The sequence below is a fragment of the Corvus brachyrhynchos genome, unplaced genomic scaffold, assembly GCF_000691975.1.
Source record: "Corvus brachyrhynchos isolate BGI_N302 unplaced genomic scaffold, ASM69197v1 scaffold395, whole genome shotgun sequence".
Classification (NCBI taxonomy): domain Eukaryota; kingdom Metazoa; phylum Chordata; class Aves; order Passeriformes; family Corvidae; genus Corvus; species Corvus brachyrhynchos.
Window position 1 is genome coordinate 809,255 of NW_008238340.1, and position 24,122 is coordinate 833,376.

Genomic DNA, 24,122 nt, shown 5'->3' on the forward strand with positions numbered 1-24,122 from the left:
CACTACACTCTTAAATAGATGTAAATCAGTAGATTATCGCTTGCCCAAGATGAGGAAAGATTCAGAAAAGGATTGATATAAGCCATTGCTCCCCAAGTCCTGCTCAGCCCCAGTTCGTGTCTCACAACCATTCTTGGTGAGCAGAAGTGTCTCTTACACATGGTGGTATCCAACCTCACACTCCTGCTCTGCAAAGCTGGTGCCCAGAAACACAGACAAGGAAAAAGTATTGAGTCTTGAACATCATAGGGGCTGCACTCCTAATATTGCACTTGAAAAGGAAAAATCCTCTCTCTGAAGGGTGGTATCAGCTCTCCAAGGCCAGTGAGCCTGTAGGCAGAGAGAAGCAGTTGAGCACAGCCAGGATGTCACTTGAGGACACAAGCTGAGAGACACAGGAAAATTCAGACAGTATTTACTGAAGAATTAAATAGCCTGTCCTTAGAACTATTTCAGTATCCCTAAATGCACATTCAGTACCATACTTGCTTAGGTAAAAATGGGGGCTCACTTTGAAATAAAAAAGCCTTCAGTTCACTGCTGGAAATAACAAGAAAACTGTCCTTAGTGTTGTTTCTTAACGATTTTTTAAAGGCAGTTTGCAGAAGGGAGGGAACAACTCGCTTTGCCTAAATTCCTTTTCCCCCTTTGCTAAATAAAAGTCTTCTGAAAGCTACAACAGCTCCTGTAACTTTAAACCTGAGCTGAGATCATAATTTTGGTCCTGACCAAACAGCGTGGGGAGGGCGGGCCTGGCTGCTTGTTGAGGACCACCTTAGGCTGCTCCCACCCCTTGGCTAAAGAAAATAATTCTGACTCCACTCAGTTTTCTTTAACTGTTCAGTTATCATCTGAGAAAACTTTGCTCTTTTCACTAGAGCAGCTAAAGGAATATTTGGAATACCAAAGTATTTTTTGCAGTGATTTCTTTTTATCATCTCAATTCTCCACTACCTCTAAAAAAATTAATCAGAATTTGGATCCGTCTGGTTTCAGGATTGGAAAGTGACTCTGTAAGCAGATCAAAGATGTTTGTTAAAGTTCCGTTCTTCATCTTCATCCTCGGGAGCGTGTCTTTTGTAGCACTTGCTCAAGAAGGTAAGGAGAAAGTTTGGTTACAATTATTTCCAGTCATTTCCTGTAATTTAACAGTTTCTGTGCTCTCTCATAGGCTACATAGCTACTCTGTCCTGTTTGTAAAACTTCTTTTGAAATTCTTAAGCTGCAACTGGGCATCTACTACAGCTGTGATCTGGAAAGAAACACAGTAAAAGTTTTCGATGGGCTGAGTTAGACTGTATTAGGAAAGAATTTTCTGTGTGTCTGTAAGGGAGGGAGAGGGATATGGGCAGGCAGGGAAGGCACTCCCTCCACAGCCCTTGGAAATGGCTTCAGTCTCACTGGAACACACACAGCGGACTCTGCAAGCAATAATTTAGTTTAACTGACACTTAGGGGTATAACTCTATGAAAGTAACTTGTAAATCTTTTCAGTCAGGAGTTTAACTTCTGTGCTTAGAGGCATTACAGACGCTCCCAATTTGAGCCTTATGCCAGGCTTTGCTAAGCCTAACTTAGCCATAAGCAATATAGACAATGAGGGAAACTAAACTAGGGGCAATTATTGCCAAAGACAGATTTGAGAAGTGTTATGTACCAAAAAGTTTAATCTGGAAAGTCATTTATTTTTAATTTTATAAGAAAGATCCAATATACACTTTTAGGTAAAATAGAAGTTTAAGTCCTTTTACAGCTAAAGGAGGAGAGTCTGATTTGTTAACAGTAAATCAGAAATACCCTGGCCATTACTTGATTCCAGGCATGCCACTTTGAAACTCAGTCTTTCTGAGCAGTATTTGACTCATGGTGAATGAATTGGCCATGAGGCAATGTGGTTTACAGATGCCATTGCCATGGAATGTGTTCCAAGTAGCAGTGTAGCAGTTTCAAGTACCAGTGCTCTGAATACAGTGACTTAAAACTCAGCCCACTGGTCTTCCAAAGCATAGATCTACTCATCAGGCTTAGATATGGGGACCCAAACAAAAAAAAACCTACCTGATTTTGGCCTGGTAACAATCAGTATCATCCTGCTGGAAAGAATGCAGCTATGTGGATATACACTATGCGTGGACATTGACTTGAAACTTCTAACAGTGTTCTGTATGTCAGAATATGAGGCTGAAAGTTTGGAGTTATGCTTCAAAATTTCACAGAAAAACTAAAATCAACAGATACTAGGCAAATCACAAAAGTTGTTTTCTAGGCTCACCCAGCCACCTTATTCTTAAAAAGCATCAATATTAAATGTACCAAAGTTTAAAGACATCAGAAATGAGGCAAAACCATCATTATTTTATAGAATTACCTTAAGCAATCTGAGATACCAGAATTACAGGTAGAAAGACTTCATCTTCAGGCTTTTAGGTAGTTCTTAAGTGTATATGCTCTCAACTCTGAGAGGAGTCCAGCAATGATCAGGCTGAAACCCTACTAGCCATAAAAAATAGATTTCCTGCTTGCAAAATCCTACCTCTGCTTTATTACCTGTACAGTTTGCACTGAACTCCAGAGCTGCATCAAGAATGTGGTTTACAATATTAAGGCTTTCTGTGTCTGTTTAGGGTTTATGACTTTGTCTTCACATGGAGCCAGTCATTTAGGACAACTTCCAAAGGATACATGAGGAAAACGGACTCCAGATATAAAATAAGTCAGTCTGGAGTATTTAGTGTGTATCGCTGCTGTTTACTGATAACCATCAGCAATGACAAGTTAGAACAGACATGAAATGACAATGCGACCTTCAGCAATCTCTGCTGGCTGACAGGGAGATGGGAGAAGGCTTGACTTGTACAGCACTTGGTGGAGTGGGTTTATCCAGATACCCAAACCTCTGGAGAACACAGTGTGGCCTGAAGGTTTTAGAGGAAAAAGGTCTCCTCCTGATACCTCTTAACCTGGAAAAGTCCATAAAGAAACCTGCAGCTACCCTTTTCTTATGGTTGGGCACTCCAGTTTATGGATTGAGACCAAATCAAGAAAAGCAGCTTTGTTTCCATCAGGAAGCATACTTCCAATTTTTGAAAGGATTATTATTATTATTACTACTACTATTATTATTATTATTGGTTTTATTTTTATTTTTGTATGATTAGCAGATACATTTTTGCCCTGCTGATCTTGTTCAGCATGTCAAAACTTAGGCAAATCTTCACACACAGAATCAGACCAAAAGAGTTGAGATGGAAGTTGGCCTGAACAAGCATACAAACCAGTGCTTTGCAGAGGCAATGCATTTCCTGATTCCAAACCTTTCCCATGGTGCTGTATCATTGAATGGAAGGAGATTACTTTGTTGGCTGTCACATAACATGAACAAAAATTAACATGATTGTTTAACAAGATACCACATGCCACTTGAGCTGTATCAACTGTCCATGTGCCTGATCTTACCTAGAGGCAAATATTAGATTATATCTCCTTATGCAAGTCAGGTTTATACTAGGTCACATTACATTCGGTTTGGACTGAAAGTAAAAAACCGGACAGGATAATTCAGATAAAAAGTGTCTATATGTTAAGAAAGGAAGTTGACGTTTACAGTCAGCTATGAAAGAAAAAAGTTTTCTGTTTTTCAAAACCATAATAAAGAGAATTGACAAAATCACGAGAAAAGATTGTTTCAAAAGAGTCCTGATTTACCCAAACTCTGTCACTATTTCAGTGGCAAAACTAAACAATAAAATCAGACAACTCTAAAGTCTTTTGAAAATCAGATTCTGTAACTGCTGGTTGTAAAAAAAATCTACAAGCAGATGGAACAGTCACATTTGACTCAAAAGGGAACCAGTTTTCTACTAAAGAAACACCACACAACCTTTCATCCTGCATGAAGAATGATGAGTACTCTTACACATGTCCCATATATGCCTCTTCATGGTATGAATATAACTCTACATGTCCAATACCGAAAACAATTATCACAGAAAGGAGAAAATCATCTTGCTGAATCTCAGTTAGTAGGTCTGCAAGTTAGTGTAACTGTGTTTTGCAGTGTCTTTGCAGAAGACCAGCAGAGAACAAATAAAATTCACTTTCTTCTTGGCTGGGCAAGCAGAGACGTTTGCACACCTGTATCCCAACAGTTAGTTTTTGAATCTGTAACTTCATAAACAAAGAAAATAGTGATATTTAAGGGCTTACAAGAGGACCTTTCATTAACTCAGGCTGCACACTAAAACTGGAAACAGAGAGGCCAGATTCTCAGCTCCTGCAATTCATCAGTTTCCACTCAATTCATGCATTTACCTCAGATTGCGGACTTGTAAATCATCTGAAAAAAAAAAAGCAACAACAACAAAAAAAAGAAAGCAGCAAAGAACCTGGAGAGCATTTTGGTAGATAATGAGGCAGTGCAGGAAGGTTTTCAGGCTGTGAGGCTCTGACAGGACCGTGTGGTGTTTCTCCATGTGTCACTTGAGGTGAGTCACACGTGGACCACAGAAATGCCCGCTGCTGCTGCTGGCCCGGCTTGGGCACATGGGCTGGCTCAGTGGCACGTTTATTTTGTTGGTTTGTTTGCTTTTTGTCTGGATGTGGTCAGGGACTACAGGATGGAACCCAAACGCTGCCAGATCCTACCACTCGCAGCCTCCCAGATCTTCTCAAAGGGCCTCTCTGATTTGTGTGTGCACAGCCCATCCCCTCCATGGGGATTAATCCCACAGCAAAGCTCAGAGCTCTGCAGTGTACAATTTTTTTAAACAGCATTTCAGAAAAAGATGTGGGATTGGGAGTATAGGTATGCTAGGATGTGCTAAAGAGAAACAAATGAGGAAAAATAAGGGACAAATGTACTATTGATTTCCAACTCTCCATCTCAGAAGCTTGTCCAAAAACTCTCAAAGGACATAGAAGCTGATGCTGAGCACATTCTCATGTTGCTTTATGACTTCCTAATGTTTTTTCCATCCTTGTAGTTGTTGATTACAAACACTACAACATCCAGTACAAACTGCATCAGAATAATCCTTTGTGAAGGCGCAATTCAGCTGTGACACCATCACCATTTCCAGGCATGTACTCTGTTAGGAGAGCTTGAGACACTACTAAATCTGTAATGGGGACACACTTAACTCCAAACCCATATTTCAATGGTTTTATGACTATGAAGCCCATCCAAACATTAGCTAGCCTATTGTCAGTGGAATATAAAAGTCAGACTAAACACATTTGAAGGGAACTTGCCTGCTGCATGGCAACATAAAGTAGGCAGCCAAAAATCACTGTGTGAACAGAATTAACACCTAAGAATTTCCAGCTCAGTGTCTGACATGAGTATTTCAAACAAATGAGTTGAGGAACCTGCAAAGGGTTCTGCTGGCAGATACAAAGGGTTAGTAATCTACAACAAGGCAACTGTGAAAGGGCACATGGCTGTAGTCTCAGAGTTCAGGGAAGGAAGTCATTTAGGGAAAAGATTAGTTTATTACTGTACTAGAGGTTGTTTCTTAATTCCTTTCGGTTGCATTTACCTATCCCAGTACTTGTATGCAGATGTCTGCTTTCTACTGCACATCTGTCCAATTTACTGATCCCTTACACCAAGTTTTGTACTTTTCTCCTTGTCTTGGCTGCAACTCTCCTTCCTAGTCAGCCATGCAGTGAAAGATGGTTCTGTGATTCTGCCACTTACAGCAAGATACAAGAGACATTTACACCTTGATCACAAGTCCAACCTTTTTGTTCCAGCCCTCACTGCTCAGAGGAAACAATTAGACTGTTAGTAAAACTGCAAACAGGGAAACAGGGTCACGGGGCAGCAAATCTCAGTTAAAAAGTCATTTTATCCCACATGCATGGGATAGCAAGTCTGGGGTAAGTGTACTTAGTAGACAAGAAAGCAGAGGTTGACACAGCAACATTATTAAAAGCATACATTCGGAATACTCATCTCTAGTTCTGCAAGGAATATTTTAAAGGAATATCCTGTAATGGAGTTTGTAATTTCCTTCCTAATGCCCACAGCTCTGTGGCTGATTTTACCGTGCATAAGACAAAGCTTAGGAAGTTTCCAGCTTTTCCTCTCCTGGCTTTGTTTCGTGACTCTGGCTGGGGGTCATGACACACACCAAGCACTTAAGAGCAGTTGCTGCCCAGTTAAAGTACATTTTCTGTCAGTAGAATATTGTAACGTTCAGAAGACATGTGATTTACTTGAGGAGCAGCCGAGTGGTTCTTTGCCACTTGGCACTGTCGATTTAAACTCTGGCTTTGTTCCTTTGGCTAAGCCAGCCCAGCAATAAAACCCATCTGTAGCAGGGTGTGGTGACTAAAGGAAATGTTTTTGACAAATCAGCAAAGCACTGTCATCACAAGCTACATGGAATACCTGAACAATGTCAGTCATACTCTAAATAAGGCTGAGCTAAATCCTTCCTTGTGCTTCACGACCATTTTCCAACTGGCAGATACTTTCCAAAATTTCTGGTATTCTGTCATCCAGCTTCTTTTGTTGTATAAAGCAAAGCTGTCACTCTTTGTCTAAAGGAACTGCAGAAAGCACTTCAGGATTTAGACAGTACATACTTTCTCCTGAACAACAGTCTAGGCCCTTAAATACACGCCAGGGGATTTTTAATGGCATGACAGATTACTCCAGCTTCCAGAAAGAATTAGCAGAGAAAGAAAATGCCAGTGTTGTGGCCCAAAACAGGCCAAGGGCACAGAGCTCTCTGGATACTGCAGATATGATTTTGCAGGAGCCCGAGGTACAAATGAGAATTTCAGTTCTCATTAACAAACTTCCCTGCTTTTCTAAAGTCTGAAAATTTTAACTGTACAAAGATTCAAATTGCAAAATTCAGACCCCAGAATCCACTGTATTATTTTCTTCAAACCCTTGCATTTTCAAAGTACAAAAAAATTTGTGGACTGGATTTGGCAGTGTTGAAAATTTCACAACAAAAGAGACACCTGTATACTTTTAAAAAAATATCCAAAAGTGTAAAAATAATGGAAAACTATTTTCCGACAAAATTAAGCTAATGTTGTAGGTTTTGGACATGACTCTGGAATACACTTTAATTGAGGGTGAAGCCAAAAAACAGACAAAATTGCTTCTGAAATTTACAGAGCTGCTGTATTTAAAAGGAAGATCCCTTGCAAACCACACATTTTTGTTAAACCTCCACCACCATGAATAGAAGTTTTCACTGAACTACAACCGAACTAATTCCAATAATGAGATACTGACTAAGGCTAAGTTTGCTCACAATCAAATTAAGGTCTCTGAGTGAAGAATACTTCCTCAGAAAGGGAATTCCTGTATCAGGACATAAATGCTGAATAAAATGCAGTCAAAACAGGATGGCCAACACACACATCCATACACAATCCTTCAAACAACACCACTTGGTCTGTAACAATTCCGGAAGCAGATACTGAAAACCATCAGTCAGCTCCAGATGTTTGCTCAGTTACATCTCCAACAGAAAAGTGATATGTCCCAAGTGACCCATCCTGCTAAACTCTCTGCTAGCTAATATATTTAGCTGTTATAAATAACTGAAGCTGGTTTTCTTTTTTTTTTTTTTTCTTTTTTCTTTTTTTTTTTTCCCAAGTAGAAGCAGAGGGCAATGAGCAAAGGATTATTGCAGTTCTTGCTAGAGGGAATCCTGTAAGGTTTGCCATTTTTATCTCCTGGTCTCTTATCAGAAATGGAAACATTCTATTTTGCAGGCTTCCTATTTCAAGGACTAAGCTAAAATACAGGCTTACAACTCCCTTTACCCACTAGTGTTTGGGTTTATTCAGGTTTATACGAGGAAAGAAACAACATCCTACAACATTTTTCATCTTCAGAAGTATCTTTGTTGGTTTTGGAGATACCTGAAAGAAATGCTAATGAACAACAGTTTTACAACTCCCTCTCCTTTCCAACACAACCACTGTGCTTTGAAAGCAGCCCTAAGAGGTTTCTCTAGTAAACTGTCACTCTGTGCATGGAAGTAGTGAGCTCAGCTTCCCCTAAGGGGGTCATGGGATGCTTAAGCATGGGAGGTTTTCAAAGTGGTATTAAACTTTTAAAGACATCGAATTTTGTCCTGGTGTGAGAAGCTGCAGCCTGAGAGCAGCTGGGACTTTGAACTGAAAGGCTCCCAGCTGGAACGTTGGCAGGACGGGATGCAATGATTAATTCACATCTGCAGCAACGTATAGCTGCAAACAGAGGAAGCTCCTTGGAGACAGCCCCAGCACAGTGAGGCAATGTTTTTATTTACAGCCTCCTCTAAGATAAGATTAAGAACACATGCAGAAGCACCACTTAACCCTGACTTTTGCTACATTTGGCCCACATCAGATGAAACCAAGAAATGACACAAGCACACACCCCTTAAATCCCATTTATATTCCCTTTGATGTCAGTCGTGCAGAGCCTTGTACTGGGTACAGTGAAAGAAGCTTAAAGTCCAATAATGTCTCCCAATTTAATTTCAATATTTAACTTCATTATGACTTTCTCTGATGAAGAGCTGTCTAATATCCAGTATTCCTTCCTACAAATGTGAAACACTGATAATAAATTGCCTCCCAGTCTTTCTCTGGGTAATAATTTGGTAGTGTCTGTTTAACTGCCACCCAGCCACCTCCACTGTCTGTCCAAAGTGAACCTGGAAACAGAGTTCAGGGAGTATTCTGCATCAGATACAGAACCTCAGCTTGAACAGGGCTTGGGCAAGACCTTCAGACTGACAGAAATCAGGTCAGTCTGAGCTTTGGGCAGTTCATAGGGGAGCCTATGTATTCCAGTTTCCCTTTGCAGTTAAGGAAAGGCAGTGCTACCAAGGATGACCCAAATCTCAGGTGTGCTGAATTATCTTCTGCAAATTCCCTACAGACTATAAAAGAAGATAAGAGCAAGCAGACACTTTATTTAGGCGCCTTTATTAAGAACCTAAAATTAGGCAAGATTAATCTGGGCCACCTCCTTTTGTCAATCACGGTACTGTGAGGGCAAAGGCACTGAAATAGGTTTTCTACATGCCACTCATGGCTAAGGATCTGCAACAAGTATCACACACAGAAGAATATTTATTTTATTTTTCTTTGTGACATTCACTAATTCTTTACACCTTTGCTGCGTGACACACTTTCCTTTCCTGCCTTCACTATCAGGCAACTTTTCAGGGCTAAAAGCCACTGCCATGCCAGGAGTATAAGCAGCTTCTCCCAATAAGCTGCTTGTTGTTAACATACAAAATTTATTTCACCTTCTACTGGTGGATTTTCCTCTAGTAATTGGTTTTCTCCATCTGTGTTTATTTTCAACTAGTGAATAAGGGATGTTTCTTCGGTTCTGACTGGGATTACAAGGTAAACTGATTCATACACATTTGTGCTGCTGAGTTCTATTGCTATTTCTTTGTTCACCCTTAACATTTACATAGCCATGATTGTACACCACAATATTGTATTTTTAAGATATTATTTTATAAGCAAAAAAAAGGATTATAAAGTAGTGCTATATCTTAAATCACACTAACATTTAGAAAGTGTCTAAATATACAACAAAAAGTCAGCCCCTTTATGCTACTTCAACAATACCTGGAGTATTTCAATCAAAAATGACCAAACCATTACTTTTACCATCTAACTTGGAACTCTGATTTACCCTGTTCTAGTCTTTCCATGGATTATAAGGTGATTTCTGGGAGACTGACTGGCTTAATTAGCCACTATATTTGGCCTCGTGTTGGCATAACATGAATATAGTTTCTTCATCTGCTACTGCCTAAAGTACTACGAGTAGATCATTTTGGCTCCTAAATAGAAACTGTATCTGTATTCAGGCTTAGAAGGATACAGAAATACAAAATTCTATTTACTTCAGTAAACATGGAATTAGAAATCTAAGTTTAGTTCAGTGTTTGGTCTCCTGGCAAAGGGACAAAGCTCTCAGTCTTACATTGGTGGGGATGGATAAAAATTTTCTATTTTGGTTCAGAAAACAGTTTTGGGAACAAAGGAAAAATATTTGCAAGTTTCCAGTAGAATTCAAATGAGAGTTTAGAGCAAAACCAGATTTTTTTTCTCAATGCCAAATCATTCATCTTCTGTATGAAAAATTTCCTTTAAGCTGCCAGTACATATTTTTACCAATTTTAAAATTAAATATCGGCATTTTTATTTTAAATAACATTTTTGTATTAAAAGGAGCAGGTAAAAATGAACAAAAGTTAAATGGAACTCCTGACTAAAGAAAAACAATTTCCAAATGATATCTGCACAGCTGATCTAAAGAGATTCTATCCTTTTTTTTCATTTTTGACTGATATCAAGCAAAATGCCCATCCTTTCTGATTTCAGTCACAGAACAAAAGCTGTTTACTTGTCTCTATACCATATATAAAACAAGTGGGGTGCATTTAGGAGCAGTAAAGTTTTTCATAAAAAGTATTTGGAACCAAACTAACAATTTAGAAATTGCCTAACTTCATATGCAGAGGAGATGAGAATGTTTTTAGGTCACTAAATAAAAAGTGTAATTAGTAGAAACAGTGTTACAATTTAATAAAACAAAGAGGTTGTGAATATTTCTCATACATAAGATATTCAAATGGTACAGTAATTTTCGTTTTTTAAAAGAACTCCTGCAAATAGCTTTGACAAATAGAAGTTACATGCAAAACTTGAATCCAGGAAAGATTTTTTCAGAAGTTTTTAGTGCTTTTTTTGCCTTAAGTACTTGCTCAGAACAACACCTACTATCAGCTCTTTGCTTCAGTTTCAGCACTAGTCTCTGGAATTAGCGGAACCTTTATGCCCCAGGCAGCAGCAGGACAAGCAGCTTCACCTGGCTTTGTAATCACCAGGAATTACAAACTCCCAGGAGATCTCACACCACATTAACATCACACTCTGCCTGTCACAGGTTTATGAATCAGTAAGAAATTGAATTAAATAATACTTACGTTTTCAGCACATTCTTGGTACTGCCAGTTATCTCCACACAGCCATATATCTCCTGTTCTGCCTTGTTCCAGCTCATTTCCCCACTGAGGAATTCTTGCTGTATTTGTAAATTAACAGCACTGTGTGGGCAAAAATCTAAAGATCCACTTTATCAAAGAGCACAGATGAACTAGGAGTCTAGAATTAAAGAAAAAAAAAGAAAAGGAAAAAAAAAAAAAGCCTTACATTGTTATCTAAAAATTCAAATGATGGCAACTAAGGTTTGCAACTTTAGGAAAGCCTCAGGACTACTTTGTGTAGGAATATTTCCAAACTATAGCTGCACCCATAAGCATTGGTGGCAGCTCTAAAAATAAAGGTTGCAGCTGGGGCTGAGCTGAAAGATGTGAGAAAGCTTTTATTATTTTAGAAAATGGAAGATGCTTGAAGTAATCTATCCCAATACTTAAGCTAATGTTTAGCTTGAAATCTGGAATAATCACATCCACTTTGGGGAATCTTTTCTTAATAAAAAAGGAAATAATTTCTTGGACAAAATGTTAATAACCAGTATGTTTCAAGGTTGTGCCAGAGTTAAGTGATGGGTATTTAAGCTTTTTGTCCTACTGCTTTGGACAAGAGTATAACAAAATTCAGACTTATTAAAAAAAAATGTCCCATTCCCAGGTGGGCAGGGACAGAGAGAGAGAACACTACACAGAGGTCATGTTTAACAAAGTTTATTTGTCAGAGGAGCCAGAACATGTGACTACCAAGTAAAATCCTGACTCATTTTCTAAAATTTTATTTAGCAAGCTCAGTTCTAGAAGGAGAAGAAAGTGCAACAATTGATTTCAGAGACAGAAATGACACAGAATTTGAAGAATTTCCAACAGTGGTGAGTATATATGCTAAATAAAAGATCCTTTATGCTACCTGCTTATTCCCTGCCACCTCCCACCTCTTCCAATTCAGTATCTCCCAAGCAGTTTCACTGAAACTAAACTCACAAACTACTTTTAAAAAACCAATGAAAAAAGGCAGGTCTGCAAAATTCTGCGGCCTCCTACACCTTTTGCAGTCCTACCAAGAGATTTGATGTACAAAGCCTCTAGCTGGGAAGACAAATCAGCTTATCTTGGTTTGTTTTGGTTGCTGTACACATGTCAAACTTGAGCAGTGACAGCTAAAAAAGCATCCACACCTGACGGACTAAGAAATTTAAATGCTACTTTATACATGAAGACTGAATGTACTCAGGTTTTCTTATCCCTCTTTTCCCCCCACTTCTTGTAACTGCCCACAAGACTACACAATGTAACAAATCTCTTGCAGATTGGACACCTGAAGACCACAGAAAGTGCCTTTGTCCTGGAGGGGGAAAGTGAAAATTCTACTGCTTATGAAGTTAACACAGAAAGTGTCGATGGTAAAAAACCCTTTCATTTCTGTTTTCATATATCAAAGTTCTACTGCCATCTACTAAACAATATCTGGAAATCTCAAATACTCTCTCAAACTTCATTTGCTCACTTCCTATCAAAAGAACAACTTCAAACCATTGTGACAGAGTCAATAGAAGTTTTCCTTGGATATAGCTTTACAAATTGGAATGTAACACTGTTACAAAGCAGAGCGAGTAATTATTGTCTCTCTGGCTTTACAGGTGAACGGAGTGGGGAACCAGAGAAAACTGATGAAGGTATTAAACAGAAGATTTGCTTATCATGACAAGGGGGAACATAACTGCCAGGCAACTCCCCTTCCAGCAGCCCTTCCTGTACCCATGCCATTAAGTAAAAGTTCAGGAGGAGGCACAGCCTGCTCCCTGAACTGCCTTCCCTGGTTCACCTGATTGCTGTGTCCATACCAACATCCATACGGAGCCCTTCAGCCAAAGGCATGTTTGCAGGCTGCTGAACATCCAAACCTACTTCAGAATTCACAAGATAGTAAGAAATTTCCCCAAGGAGTGGGATGCAGCAGAACAGCATCAGGTCTATCAGTAGCCTCTTATCAATGGTCTCCATGAGATACATGCTAACATTCCAAATTTCTTCTTTCAGGTGGTCTGGGAACAACTGCACTGGTTGGAATAATTATTGGAATCATTGTTGCAGTTGGAATCCTTGCAGGAATAATAATTGCTGTTGCAAGGAAGATGTCAGGCAGGTACTCGTAAGTAAACTGCTCATCAGGCTTTTTTGACAAGCATCTTCTTCTGAGCAGGGTCACAGGAATCGCTTGGGAAATTTCTAAGGTTTCTATTTTGATAAAACAAGCTATTTTCCTGTTACACAGGGCCTCAGACAGACCCAGCAAGAGCTGCCTGTGTGGTGTGGGGCCTGCATGCTCTCATGTGCTTCAGAAGAATTTCCCAGATAGTGTGCATGTGCTGTTAAAATATCAGGTGCTTGGGGCTGGGATTACTCTGGTGCACAGAGGTAAAATTCACTAGGAAGCACTACAGGACTAAGTTCCAGAAGTAGTGGATAACATGTGAACATTGCGAAGTGATCTCTACCGTATTTTTTGGTGCCACGCACATCTAAACAGATTTTACAAACTCTGAAGGAATAAGAAAGCCCCAGAAAATTGAACAGATACTGTGCACCAGGAGAAACCAAAATAGGTACTAAGAAAAGAAATAAAGAGGTGTTAGGAAAGACAAAGAGAGGGAGGAAAAAAGAACATTACATTTAAGTAATGATGAACAATAGAATATCTACTTTTTGTTTTCCAGGCCCTAAAGACAGTTGAAACAAGCAACCATGCCATTCTATGCCAGAAAATCAAGTGCTTCTTATTTTACACAAACTAAAGACTATTCCTACATTTGTGTGAGAAGATGATCCATGGAAAATATAGTCAAAGAATTTCAGATCTATGGGGATACCACACAACTCTAAAGGACTTTTTACTAACCAGAAGTTTACTAGAAGAAAAAGATTTTGCAGTAAGAAAAAACCCTGCAGCAAAGAGATGTACATCTGAAATGTGATTTTGCAGGTATTATATGCTTGGGTTTTAAATGCTACCAAAGACTATTTCACATTACATGACATGTATTCTTTTAAAACAAAAAAACCCCCGTGTTTTTGACTGGTTAAGTGCTTCTGGCATGTTCATCTACCACATGATGTATCAAAACGGAGGAATTAGCTTCAGAGAGAACCAGTTATTTACAAATTAGGAAAATACTGGGTTTTCTAAGCTAAAATCTTTCCACTACTGATACAGATTTTCTGCTCTTGATACTTAATGTTATTTTGTGGCAAAATATGGTAGGTCTGGCTGGAACTGACCTACCAAGCGAAAGCTTGCTAGTCTGACTATGGCATCAGGAATTTCCTGCCTTCCCTTGTTGTGGAGACACGCAGGAATTGAAATACACATCCTGAATTAAGGGGTGCTTGGAAAATACCCAGTTTTGATGGGTCACTTTAGAGCTGATGTGTAGAAGCTTTTTAATTAGCATACACCATTTTTTTCTTTATGCCTGTCCCATTTTCTAACTGTACAGTAGATTTGTTTGACAACATGTGCAACACCAGGTCAGAATGTGTCACGGAGGTATAATGCATCACCCCGTGTTTTTGACTGGTTAAGTGCTTCTGGCATGTTCATCTACCACATGATGTATCAAAACGGAGGAATTAGCTTCAGAGAGAACCAGTTATTTACAAATTAGGAAAATACTGGGTTTTCTAAGCTAAAATCTTTCCACTACTGATACAGATTTTCTGCTCTTGATACTTAATGTTATTTTGTGGCAAAATATGGTAGGTCTGGCTGGAACTGACCTACCAAGCGAAAGCTTGCTAGTCTGACTATGGCATCAGAAATTTCCTGCCTTCCCTTGTTGTGGAGACACGCAGGAATTGAAATACACATCCTGAATTAAGGGGTGCTTGGAAAATACCCAGTTTTGATGGGTCACTTTAGAGCTGATGTGTAGAAGCTTTTTAATTAGCATACACCATTTTTTTCTTTGTGCCTGTCCCATTTTCTAACTGTACAGTAGATTTGTTTGACAACATGTGCAACACCAGGTCAGAATGTGTCACGGAGGTATAATGCATCTTTGGAGTCTGCAGCTTTTCTGGGGCATATTTAGTGCAGCACGACCTGAATGTGCAGAGCTCAGGGCAAAGGCTTTGCACGTCAAGTGGCTGCAGTGCATCAGGTTTCCTAAATTTTATGGCACTTCAGTCATGATAATCAATATGGTCATCATTTGCTAAATGTCAGCTTATCTGTGTTTGCTTTTCTGTTTCTTTCATGTGTGTTGAACTATCATATCGCTACAAGCTTCGGAAATAAAAATCATAATATAAACTGTATTATTTTACAATAATTGTTCTTGGTTTTATTTTTAAAAAAAGTAAAATGTCTTAAACTTTCTTCAATTTTCCTGACTTATTTTGCTCCTTATCAGTGTCTTATCAGTGCAATGTCTACAACCAACTCATTTGACACTGATAAGTGAAACTATAATTGAAAACAAGACATATGAGAGAAAACTAATTCAGAAGTCCTTAGTTAGTTCTGGAGTAGATGCGATGAAATGCTCAGTCTGTGACCAAGGAGTAAGCTTACGCTTTATCTTTGTGTAAATTCATATGAAAGCAGGAAAATTACAGTTTTTTCTTCTTACAGCCAAAGAACATTAATTTCTGTTAGCTCCAATTTAACGATTTCTTGTCTGTACTGAGAACTACCCCATAAGGTGCTCTGATGCCTGCTCAAATGCATGGCATATGGAATTATGAATTATTCACCCGTTGGAGGGAATAGCACAGATGTCACCAGTTTCTTCTGCATCAGCTCAGTCACTGCTAATTTGCAAATACCAAAATGAAGAAACCTTTCTTATGACACCAGTAGTAACAAGCCCCCCATTTGAAAAATGTATAGCAGAGAACCCTTCTGGGCAGTTCTGAGTTTTCCTGGATCAGGGACAGAACAGTTGAACAGGCAGCCTTCTGCTCAAGGACACTGTGCTTTGTTCCTCCTCCAGAAGCCATTTTAACTTCATGTAACAACTACTTAATTTTTCTAGTCTTAACTGTGCCTTTATAGTCTACCCCCTAATTTAAAGCAAGTTTTTTTAATCTTAGGTAAAAAAATCAACCCTTGACCAAATCGCCCATGCTCCACTGAAACATTTAGGGGGCTTCCAGCACTGGAGACTCAGTACTAAATATTGTGCTGCACTAAATCTGAACCTACAAAAACATGAAGACAATTTCCTTCCAATTAGCAGTTGGAGTCCAGGATACGCAGTATATGGCTAAAGAAAGCAAGGACTCTGAAGAACCAGAAGACATCTCCTATTTTGAAAATCCAGCAACTGCTGCTCCACTGATACATTCAATATTCTGATGATTCATACACCTTGCTGCCTAGAAATCTCAAGTGCAGAACATTCTGGTCAGCTTCAAGCAAACCTCAAGAAACTACAGAAAATTCATGGAAATCTTGCACATTTGTTATGTATCTATGTGATACTGAATCCTTAATTTAATTCATCTGTAATTTCATTATACAGATGTTTTGGAAATGCAGACTAAAAATACACACAGAGGTTTGTATTTCACATGAATCTACTGCAGTATTCTGTGACTGAGCTGTCATTGCCGTGCATTATCCAGCTTCCCATTACTAGTTCAGGACCTCAAAGGTGTGTTGAACTATGCAGGTTTTTGGTAGAATTTCTGTGGAAGATGGGACCTTTTCTGCTTTGCGAGAAGTCAAACAACACATTGTCCTAGGGCAAATCCTTCTGTGAGCTGAAATGAGTGATCAGTACACGCTTGTATAACCAAGGCCCAAGGTCAGGAGACTTCCTATGCATGAGAACACACGAGGAAACAACAGCTCCATACTTTCCCCAGCTGGCCAAGCTTGACTTTTATTCACAGGGAACAGCACTCAATAAATCAACACTTGCTTTTAAGTTAAAGCCCTCACTCCTGATCATATTCATTCCTTTAGAGTTAGTAACAACAATGTTCCCTTTTGCAGCTTGGCTTTGAGTCATGAATGTGGCTCCTCCGAACAGACAAGCAGGCACCAGGCTTCCTGTGAGAATGCCAGATGTCACTAAAAAATATCATAAACATAGTTGTCCCCTTGCATTTGTGTCTGTGGGGAAGATACACAGCAGTAGCAACTATGAAAGCAGCGACTCGATGCATCAATATTTATAATAGTTCTGGCCATTAATACAGCAATTCTTACAAGAGCTCATTTAAGGCGTGTTTTTCCTGTAAGAACAGAAAATGTCAGAAGACTGAATTCAATAAAACCAGCAATAATGAAGTGTGCACCAGAAGAATTATGGAGATTGACTTACTCCTATAAATTTAAGAAGTGTTCATTTATAATTAAATACCAATTAAAACATGCAGTAATGGCTTATTATTTTAGGAGTACTGCAGTATGCCATTGCTACTATCTTAACCACATCTTATTTTATTAAAAAGTGAGGACACCCTGCACATTAACACCTCTGTAAAGAGTTCAAACTCAAAGGCACTGACACATCATTCACAGGAGGATGCCAAGTACTACCAGATGAAGTGACTTGCCAAAGGTTGTAACACAGATAAGAGAAAAGCCACCAACCCAGGAATCTTTAAACATTAGAACATTAGTCCTGTCACAGCTTTATATTAGTTCCAATAAAATGATGTTCCATTATATTTTATGGTAACATCATCCTTAATATTCTTTAATACAACTTAGGAACAAAGGATACAGAGCAAAAAAGCAACCTATTGAATCTCCAAGACCACTCAGGTCAGAAGTGTGGTTGGGTTGCTTTTGATGAAGAGCAATCTAAAATTAAATCCTCTGCCACCAGCTGAAGTTCTGCAGTGTAGATGCTGCTGACTTATGTCTTATCTGGCCTGCACTGTGCCTGAAGACATTGTTACACCTATTGGTACTCACCTACTTCACCAGCTGAAGTATCAGATTGGCCATACCCATCCTTCTGCAGACAGCTTTTTTAAGCTAAAGGATTAATCACCCTGAAATTCCCAGCACTTGGTTTTGTTTGACAACTTCTGACGGATGCAGAAGGTAACAGGGGATCTGTAACTTGACACCAGGTGCCATAATGAGAAGGCTGAATTAATGCTTTGTACACTTTTCACAGCTGCAGCGTGGAGGTATTTATGGATAAATAAACCGAGCATCACACTGGCCATGTGTCTTTGTCCAGGCCTTGTGGATTTAGGCATCAGACCAAACCCACAGCTCCCCCTGCTCTGCAACAAACAGTTGGGCTGCAATACAAAGATCCCCATTCAATCATGGAGCTTGTTCAGCTCTTCCAGGCTTGAGAAGTCAGATTTGCAGACTCCAGTAAATGCTAAGCTGGCAAATGTCTTAGCAGGCAAGGAGTGCTGCACATTCCATGCATTTTCAAAGCTGTGTTCTGTCTCCAGAAGGCAGTTGGCAAGGATGAGTGATTATTGAGAGTTCAGAACCAAAACCAAACAGTGATATCCAGAAAAAAAGAGGAAAATGGAAGCAGAAGGGAAAGTAGAGAACTGCAACACTTTGTCTTCACTAAAATTTAATTTTCATTCACATTTCCAGCTTGAGCTAAAATCGAACAATGGACTTTCCAGCCTGTGGGGCTACTTCAGATGTTAACCCACATATTCAGATGAACTTGCATCAGGGGAAAAAAAATCTTAAAAATGTTACAGCCTTATCTTCCAATAGGAAAAGCAGTAAGAGTGATACTGATGGAACAAGTCCAGTGGCAGCTGGGTTTTGAAGGGGAAAATGGTAGAAAGAATCTGTCCTACTCTTCAGAGAACCCTGGGGCTTCTTTCTCCTGTGCAGAACTGGAAGTTATCTAAGAACATGGATTTCATTGTACTACACAAGCCCTTTAACTAAATTTTCTTACAATTACTGGTCATAGCGTGAAGGAAATACTGACCAGCAACTGTGTTAAGTCATTGATTAGAAGTGGGCGAACCTAAATCCTTATTAAAACACTCCCTTCTTCCCCCCAGAATTACCAAACATTTTCTAACAAGTCAATTTTAAACATACTGATGTTTGTCTTAGGAAATCAGTAATGTATGTCTCATTTGAGCTGGGAAGCAACTCCATTTCCTGCCTTTATGAACCATGTTATCCTCAAATAACACATTCGTTTGAGTCCTGTGGTTATTTTGCCTCATGACATTTGATTCATCCTATGCAGGAAACAGGGAAGGAATTAGCAGGTTCAGGAGGTGTGCTTAAGGGAAAAGAGACAGGAATGTCAGCTCTTCCTCATTTCCTATCCACCACAGGAATAAACCCCACAGGAGTTGAATAAGCAGCAATAACTGAGCACTGTGTAGTACATTCTAACTTCCTTCTTGAAGGAATGTCCTTTTCTGTACATCAGGCACTGAGGCAATTTACTGAGAAATAAGGACAGCCAGAGCTGTTTTCCTGCCTACACCCATACAAATTGTTTAGACAAACCGAATTGAGAAAATTCCACTTCTCATCACTCAGACAAAGCTTTAGATATAGGTGGTAGGAGAGATTTTGACCTAAAAGCCAGCCCTTAAAAAGGCAAGTTGTATATAAAAAGCACAGCTCACTTTTACAGTGCAGCAAAGGCTGCCTGTTATAAAGTAGTGAAAGAATTTATTTGGTGTAAGTTGCTGTTTGAAGTTCTCTCTGTGATCCACACCTGGACTTAGCCTGAGGAAACTAATCCTGGCATTAAGATCTGTGTCCTTGTAATAGACAAAATATTAATGAGATCATGAAAGCATACATTACTATTAACCACCTCTCACAGGGAGGCAAACCCTGCCACCTGTTCATTTAAACCTGGAAAGGCTGAAGTCAAGAAATGTTTAACTCATAACTATGAAGTTTCTCCTTGAAAACAATTTTCCTAATGAATTCTTGTAGCTCATTTTGTCATGATTAATACTTAACTTACTAACACAATAAGCATGCTTGACTGAGGGGAAAGTAGCAACAGAATTATTGAGAAGGTAAACCATGCTTGCATTTCGTGCAGAAAAGTCAGCAAGAGCCACAAGAATGACTTCAGATTTCATACACCTGACAAAAACCAGTGGGTTAAGAAATGCACAAGCAGAAAGACTCCTCACTGCAGACTGATACAGATGCATGATAACTGCACACTCAGTAAGCTGTACCTGAGCCCCAGCTAGTGGTGGGAATTACTGATGGCATTTTTACAGGAAAAATGAACATGTTCATAACAGAAAAGCTTCAGATTATTATGTATTGCCTCCTACTCATCAAGCCTGGTTTTATTTTTAAAATGCTTCCAACAAAACAAAAGCTACATATTGGTTACTCACAGTTTGCTTGTACCATCTATACGGCACTTTAGTCATTCTGGCTGATCCAGCTGCTGGAAGTTGGAAGAAGCAGGAGTGCAGACAACGAGATGCTTTCTTAATTCTTGGTGCTATTTTTATCCTCTGAGCTTGTCGCTATACAATTAGTAGGCACCAAAATCAAGAGTTGAAAACAATTCTTACCTGCTTTACTTCCATGAAGTACTGCCAACATATTCTCTCAACATAAATATTTCTCGATTAAGTAAGTTTAAGTGATTAATTCAGCTAAGAAACTCATGGTCATCAATTTTCTGCCCCCGATCCTGTAGTGTTTGAATCAGTTTATAGAGACAGTCCTAAAACAACTACTCTAGTTTGAGTAGAGAGATTGTCCAATGTCATTGACAAATTTACATTTCAGTGAACTTTATCTTTACCCCCGTGCTGCTGTTGGTGTAATTGATACAGATGAATTGTAGCCAGTTAGTGTGAGTAGTACTCAGGAAATGGCTACTAAGTCTGTATTAGTACAACTGCCCCAACCCTGGAAGTGTTCAAGGCCAGGTTGGACGGGGCTTGGAGCAATCTGGTCTAGTGGAAGGTGTCCCTGCCCATGGCAGGGGGGTAGAACTAGGTAATCCTTAAGGTGCAATCCAACCCATCCTATCAAATCCTACAGAATTTACCTTGCTTGACTGAAGATCTCAGCAGCTGTCACATTCTGGAGAGGGCAATGATCAGTCTTGGACAGGAGTCATCTCTTGTGTAAAAAAGGGGAAAATTCTTGGGATCACAACCTGTGATCAAGAGGGAATGAATCAATGTAACTGACTTAACACCCTTCCCCTGCCCCATCAGATATCCTGGTTACCCTTTTGCTAAAGTTGGTCAAATGGGAATTGTGGGAAAGCCCCCCAAAGCAGGATATAGAATCTAAGACTAACTAGGTATGACCTATGATCAATTCCATAAAGTGGTCCTGAAAGGGGAGCACTCCATAGCTGTAGGAAAAGCAGCACTTGTGCAGGTGAGGAATTTTTGTACAATGTAACAGTTGAGTGACAACACAGACAAGAGTGAAAACCAAACCATGAGATAGCTGAGTCGTGAAAGCTTGGAAGTTGCTTTAAGCTGTGAAAAATTAGATTTCTGTAACAAAACCTGCTACTGATGCAGGCTGTAGAAAGCAGAAATGAGGACTGTGAAGGACCTTGAGGTTAGAAGGGCTCACCTAAACCAGCAGGAAGTGAAAGGAGCAGGAATATTTAATGCTTGAGTCTTAAGAGTCCCATTCTCCAGTACATTTTGAGCACAACTTCCCAAAATAGCTTAGCAGTTCAGTTGATTCTTTATTTTCCAAAAATACACTTCTAGAAAAATATTGTAGTATTGCTTAAATTCAGAGCTATTAATAACCAGTAACCCGAGCAGTTCAGTCTTTCCCAGAGCCATAGCATGCAGCACATTGTCTTCTATGTTTATAAGGACAAACCAGAACAGCACAGAAAGTTATGATAAAAGAGACCTTGTCCCATTTAACAAGAGAAGATCTGGCCATACTGGTATCACTGGAGTCCACCTACTTTCAAGGCTACTTTAGACCATCTCATACAAAAATCTTTTCTAGAAATATTTTTTCCTGCCATGGCTCACTAAGATTTTCACACACAAGAAGTTGATTTTCTCTAACCCATGAGTCACCTTTTCAGTCACCCTGAATATATTCAGTCAGACACCCAAGATTTACAAAAACGTTTTTGCTAGTATTTGTCTCTTCTGTGTGCTTACACACCTCCAAGTAACCAGAAGAGCTTATTCATCATTTCAGAGAGCACAACAGCAGTAATATCGATGTTTTCAGAATACGAAAAATTAAGTGCTCAGAACTTTAATCGAGATCTGTAGGCTTCTCTGACCACCTGAAAGTGTAAATTGAAAGTGCAGGTCCCCTGGAACACCACCAGATGGTAGATATTCTCAGTATAAATGTGGGGAAAATAAGGATGACTTGTATACACAGGTGGAGAAAAGTTATCACTTCTGTTATTTGTTATACTTTTGGGAAACCTTATACTTAATCTTGAAGGTAGAAAGGTTCATATTCTAGCTAGTTTGGTATGTAATTTGTTCTATGTTTTTAATTATTCAGTTACAGATAAAGGGCTCTAACATGTTATATGGGAGCCTTGAGTTTTCTTAAAATAACCCCCAAACTTACACAGGTGTAACTAGTCTAGCTTAATTATAAAATTAAATGTTAATACAGCTAAATTAGAATTAGTCAAATAAGTCAAAGTAGTTTAAACATATTTGAGGTTTTCTTACTACTAAAATTAGAGGTTTCAAAACTGATTATGGTGTACCTACACAACATTGTGTAATACAAATGCATCCTGAGTATTCCAGGTGGAAAAATCACTGTGTCCTGTTATTTTTCAGTCTGCTGTTGCTTGCCAAAGCTAAGCATCACTGCAGAGGTGTTCAAATTCCCTGGCAGTGTGTGTCTTCCAGATGTATGAAAGGTTATCTTTGCAGCTATGTGTCTTGGAAATATGGTGGATTGTTCTTAAAAAACTTTGTTTTTATAAGAGTGGACAGACAGGTGATTTACTTGGCTACTTGTTGAGGAAACCTTCCAGCTTCATGGAATGTAATAGGATTCCTCTGTCCTGATGCTATATGAGTACTTTTTGTGTCCAGCCTTACTGACAGTTTTAATGTTACTCATTGATGTAAATAATCAAATAAATGTAAAACATTTCTGAACTTACTCTTACCTGTAACTATATTAATGTCTTCCATTCCCCTAGTTGGGGATTTTCCTCTGGAAAAATGGCAAATTCTTAACAATTCCAGTCCTAGCCTGGGAGGAATACACCTTCGACTGCATTATGCATAGAACATTCAGGGGAGAGAGAAAATAAGGGCAGAGACACTGTTATGTCCTGCAGTACAAATACAGACATCTCCCAGGAGGTGATTATGGAAGTTTTTTTCCACTCAGGTACTTGCTCAGAAATTGCAGTGAGAAAAACTTGGTTTAGATGGAACAGTACAACTGATAAGCAGCACAAATGGGTCCCAACCCAGAGACAGCCTGGACCCCTCAGGGCTGTGAGGGTCAGTCCCCACATCACCTCAGGGACCCAAATAATTTCCCCTCAGCCACCTCATCGGCTTTGTTTGTTTGTTTGTTTTCAGTCACAGGTGAGAACCTTGCGGAGCGGCTTTACTACAAAAGATGAAAAAGACTAAAAAAAAAAGCAATGGGAAAGAGAACCTGGAGAACCTGTTGATTGTCTGGCAGAGAGGGTTATGGAGATGGCTGGGGCATGTGGTGTGATCTGAGGGGGGCTCAGCGGATGGAGGGGGTGGAGGGGATAAAGGGAGTAAAGAGGCTGAAGGGGGTGAAAAGGGATGAAGGTAGTGAAGGGGATGAATGGGGGGAAGGCAGTGTTGGGGATGAAGGCAATGAAGGGGGTGAAAGGGGTAAGGGGATGAAAAGTGACGAAGGGAAGGAAAGGGGTGAAGGGAATGAATGGAACGAAGGCGATGAAGGGGCTGTTGCAGATGTTGGCGGTGAAGCCATTGTAGGGGATGAAGGCAAAAGGGGCTGTTGGGGATGAAGGTGATGAAGGGCTGCAAGGCAATGAAAGGGAGGAAGAGGCTGTTGGGGATGAAGGCAAAGAAGGGCTGGAAGGGGCCGTTGGGGATGAGGGGAATGAGGGTGATGAAGATGATGCGGGGCAGGCAAGGGCTGTTGGGGATGAGGGTGATGAGGGCGATGAAGGGCAGGAAGGGGCTGGTGGGGGGAGGGGG

The 24,122-nt window shown here is 39.6% G+C and overlaps 1 protein-coding gene and 1 long non-coding RNA gene across 4 annotated transcripts; both read left to right on the forward strand.

Moving 5' to 3' along the window:
* Positions 1-749: 749 nt before the first annotated feature.
* On the forward strand, positions 750-13,865 carry PDPN (podoplanin). 3 transcript variants are annotated; one of them, XM_017735045.1, is made up of 6 exons: positions 750-1,098; positions 11,769-11,854; positions 12,292-12,385; positions 12,623-12,658; positions 13,023-13,124; positions 13,700-13,864. In XM_017735045.1, exons 1-6 carry the CDS (start codon positions 1,029-1,031, stop codon positions 13,714-13,716), a joined length of 405 nt encoding a protein of 134 aa, XP_017590534.1. In that variant the 5' UTR covers positions 750-1,028; the 3' UTR covers positions 13,717-13,864. The 3 variants fall into 3 exon arrangements, with proteins under 3 accessions (XP_017590534.1, XP_017590533.1, XP_017590535.1); XM_017735044.1 differs by having other exon boundaries at positions 752-1,098; positions 13,023-13,134; XM_017735046.1 differs by having other exon boundaries at positions 753-1,098; positions 13,023-13,128; positions 13,700-13,865.
* LOC108446905 lies at positions 13,866-15,307 on the forward strand. Its single transcript, XR_001862241.1, has 2 exons — positions 13,866-14,529; positions 15,028-15,307. It is a non-coding gene; the product is annotated as an uncharacterized LOC108446905 (long non-coding RNA).
* Positions 15,308-24,122: the final 8,815 nt, after the last annotated feature.

Excerpts from the sequence above, each read along its gene's own strand:
- PDPN (XM_017735045.1), top strand. The coding sequence starts at position 1,029 with ATGTTTGTTAAAGTTCCGTTCTTCATCTTCATCCTCGGGAGCGTGTCT. Across the intron at positions 1,099-11,768 it reads TGTAGCACTTGCTCAAGAAG|CAAGCTCAGTTCTAGAAGGA; the intron begins GTAAGGAGAAAG and ends AATTTTATTTAG. Across the intron at positions 12,386-12,622 it reads TAACACAGAAAGTGTCGATG|GTGAACGGAGTGGGGAACCA; the intron begins GTAAAAAACCCT and ends CTGGCTTTACAG.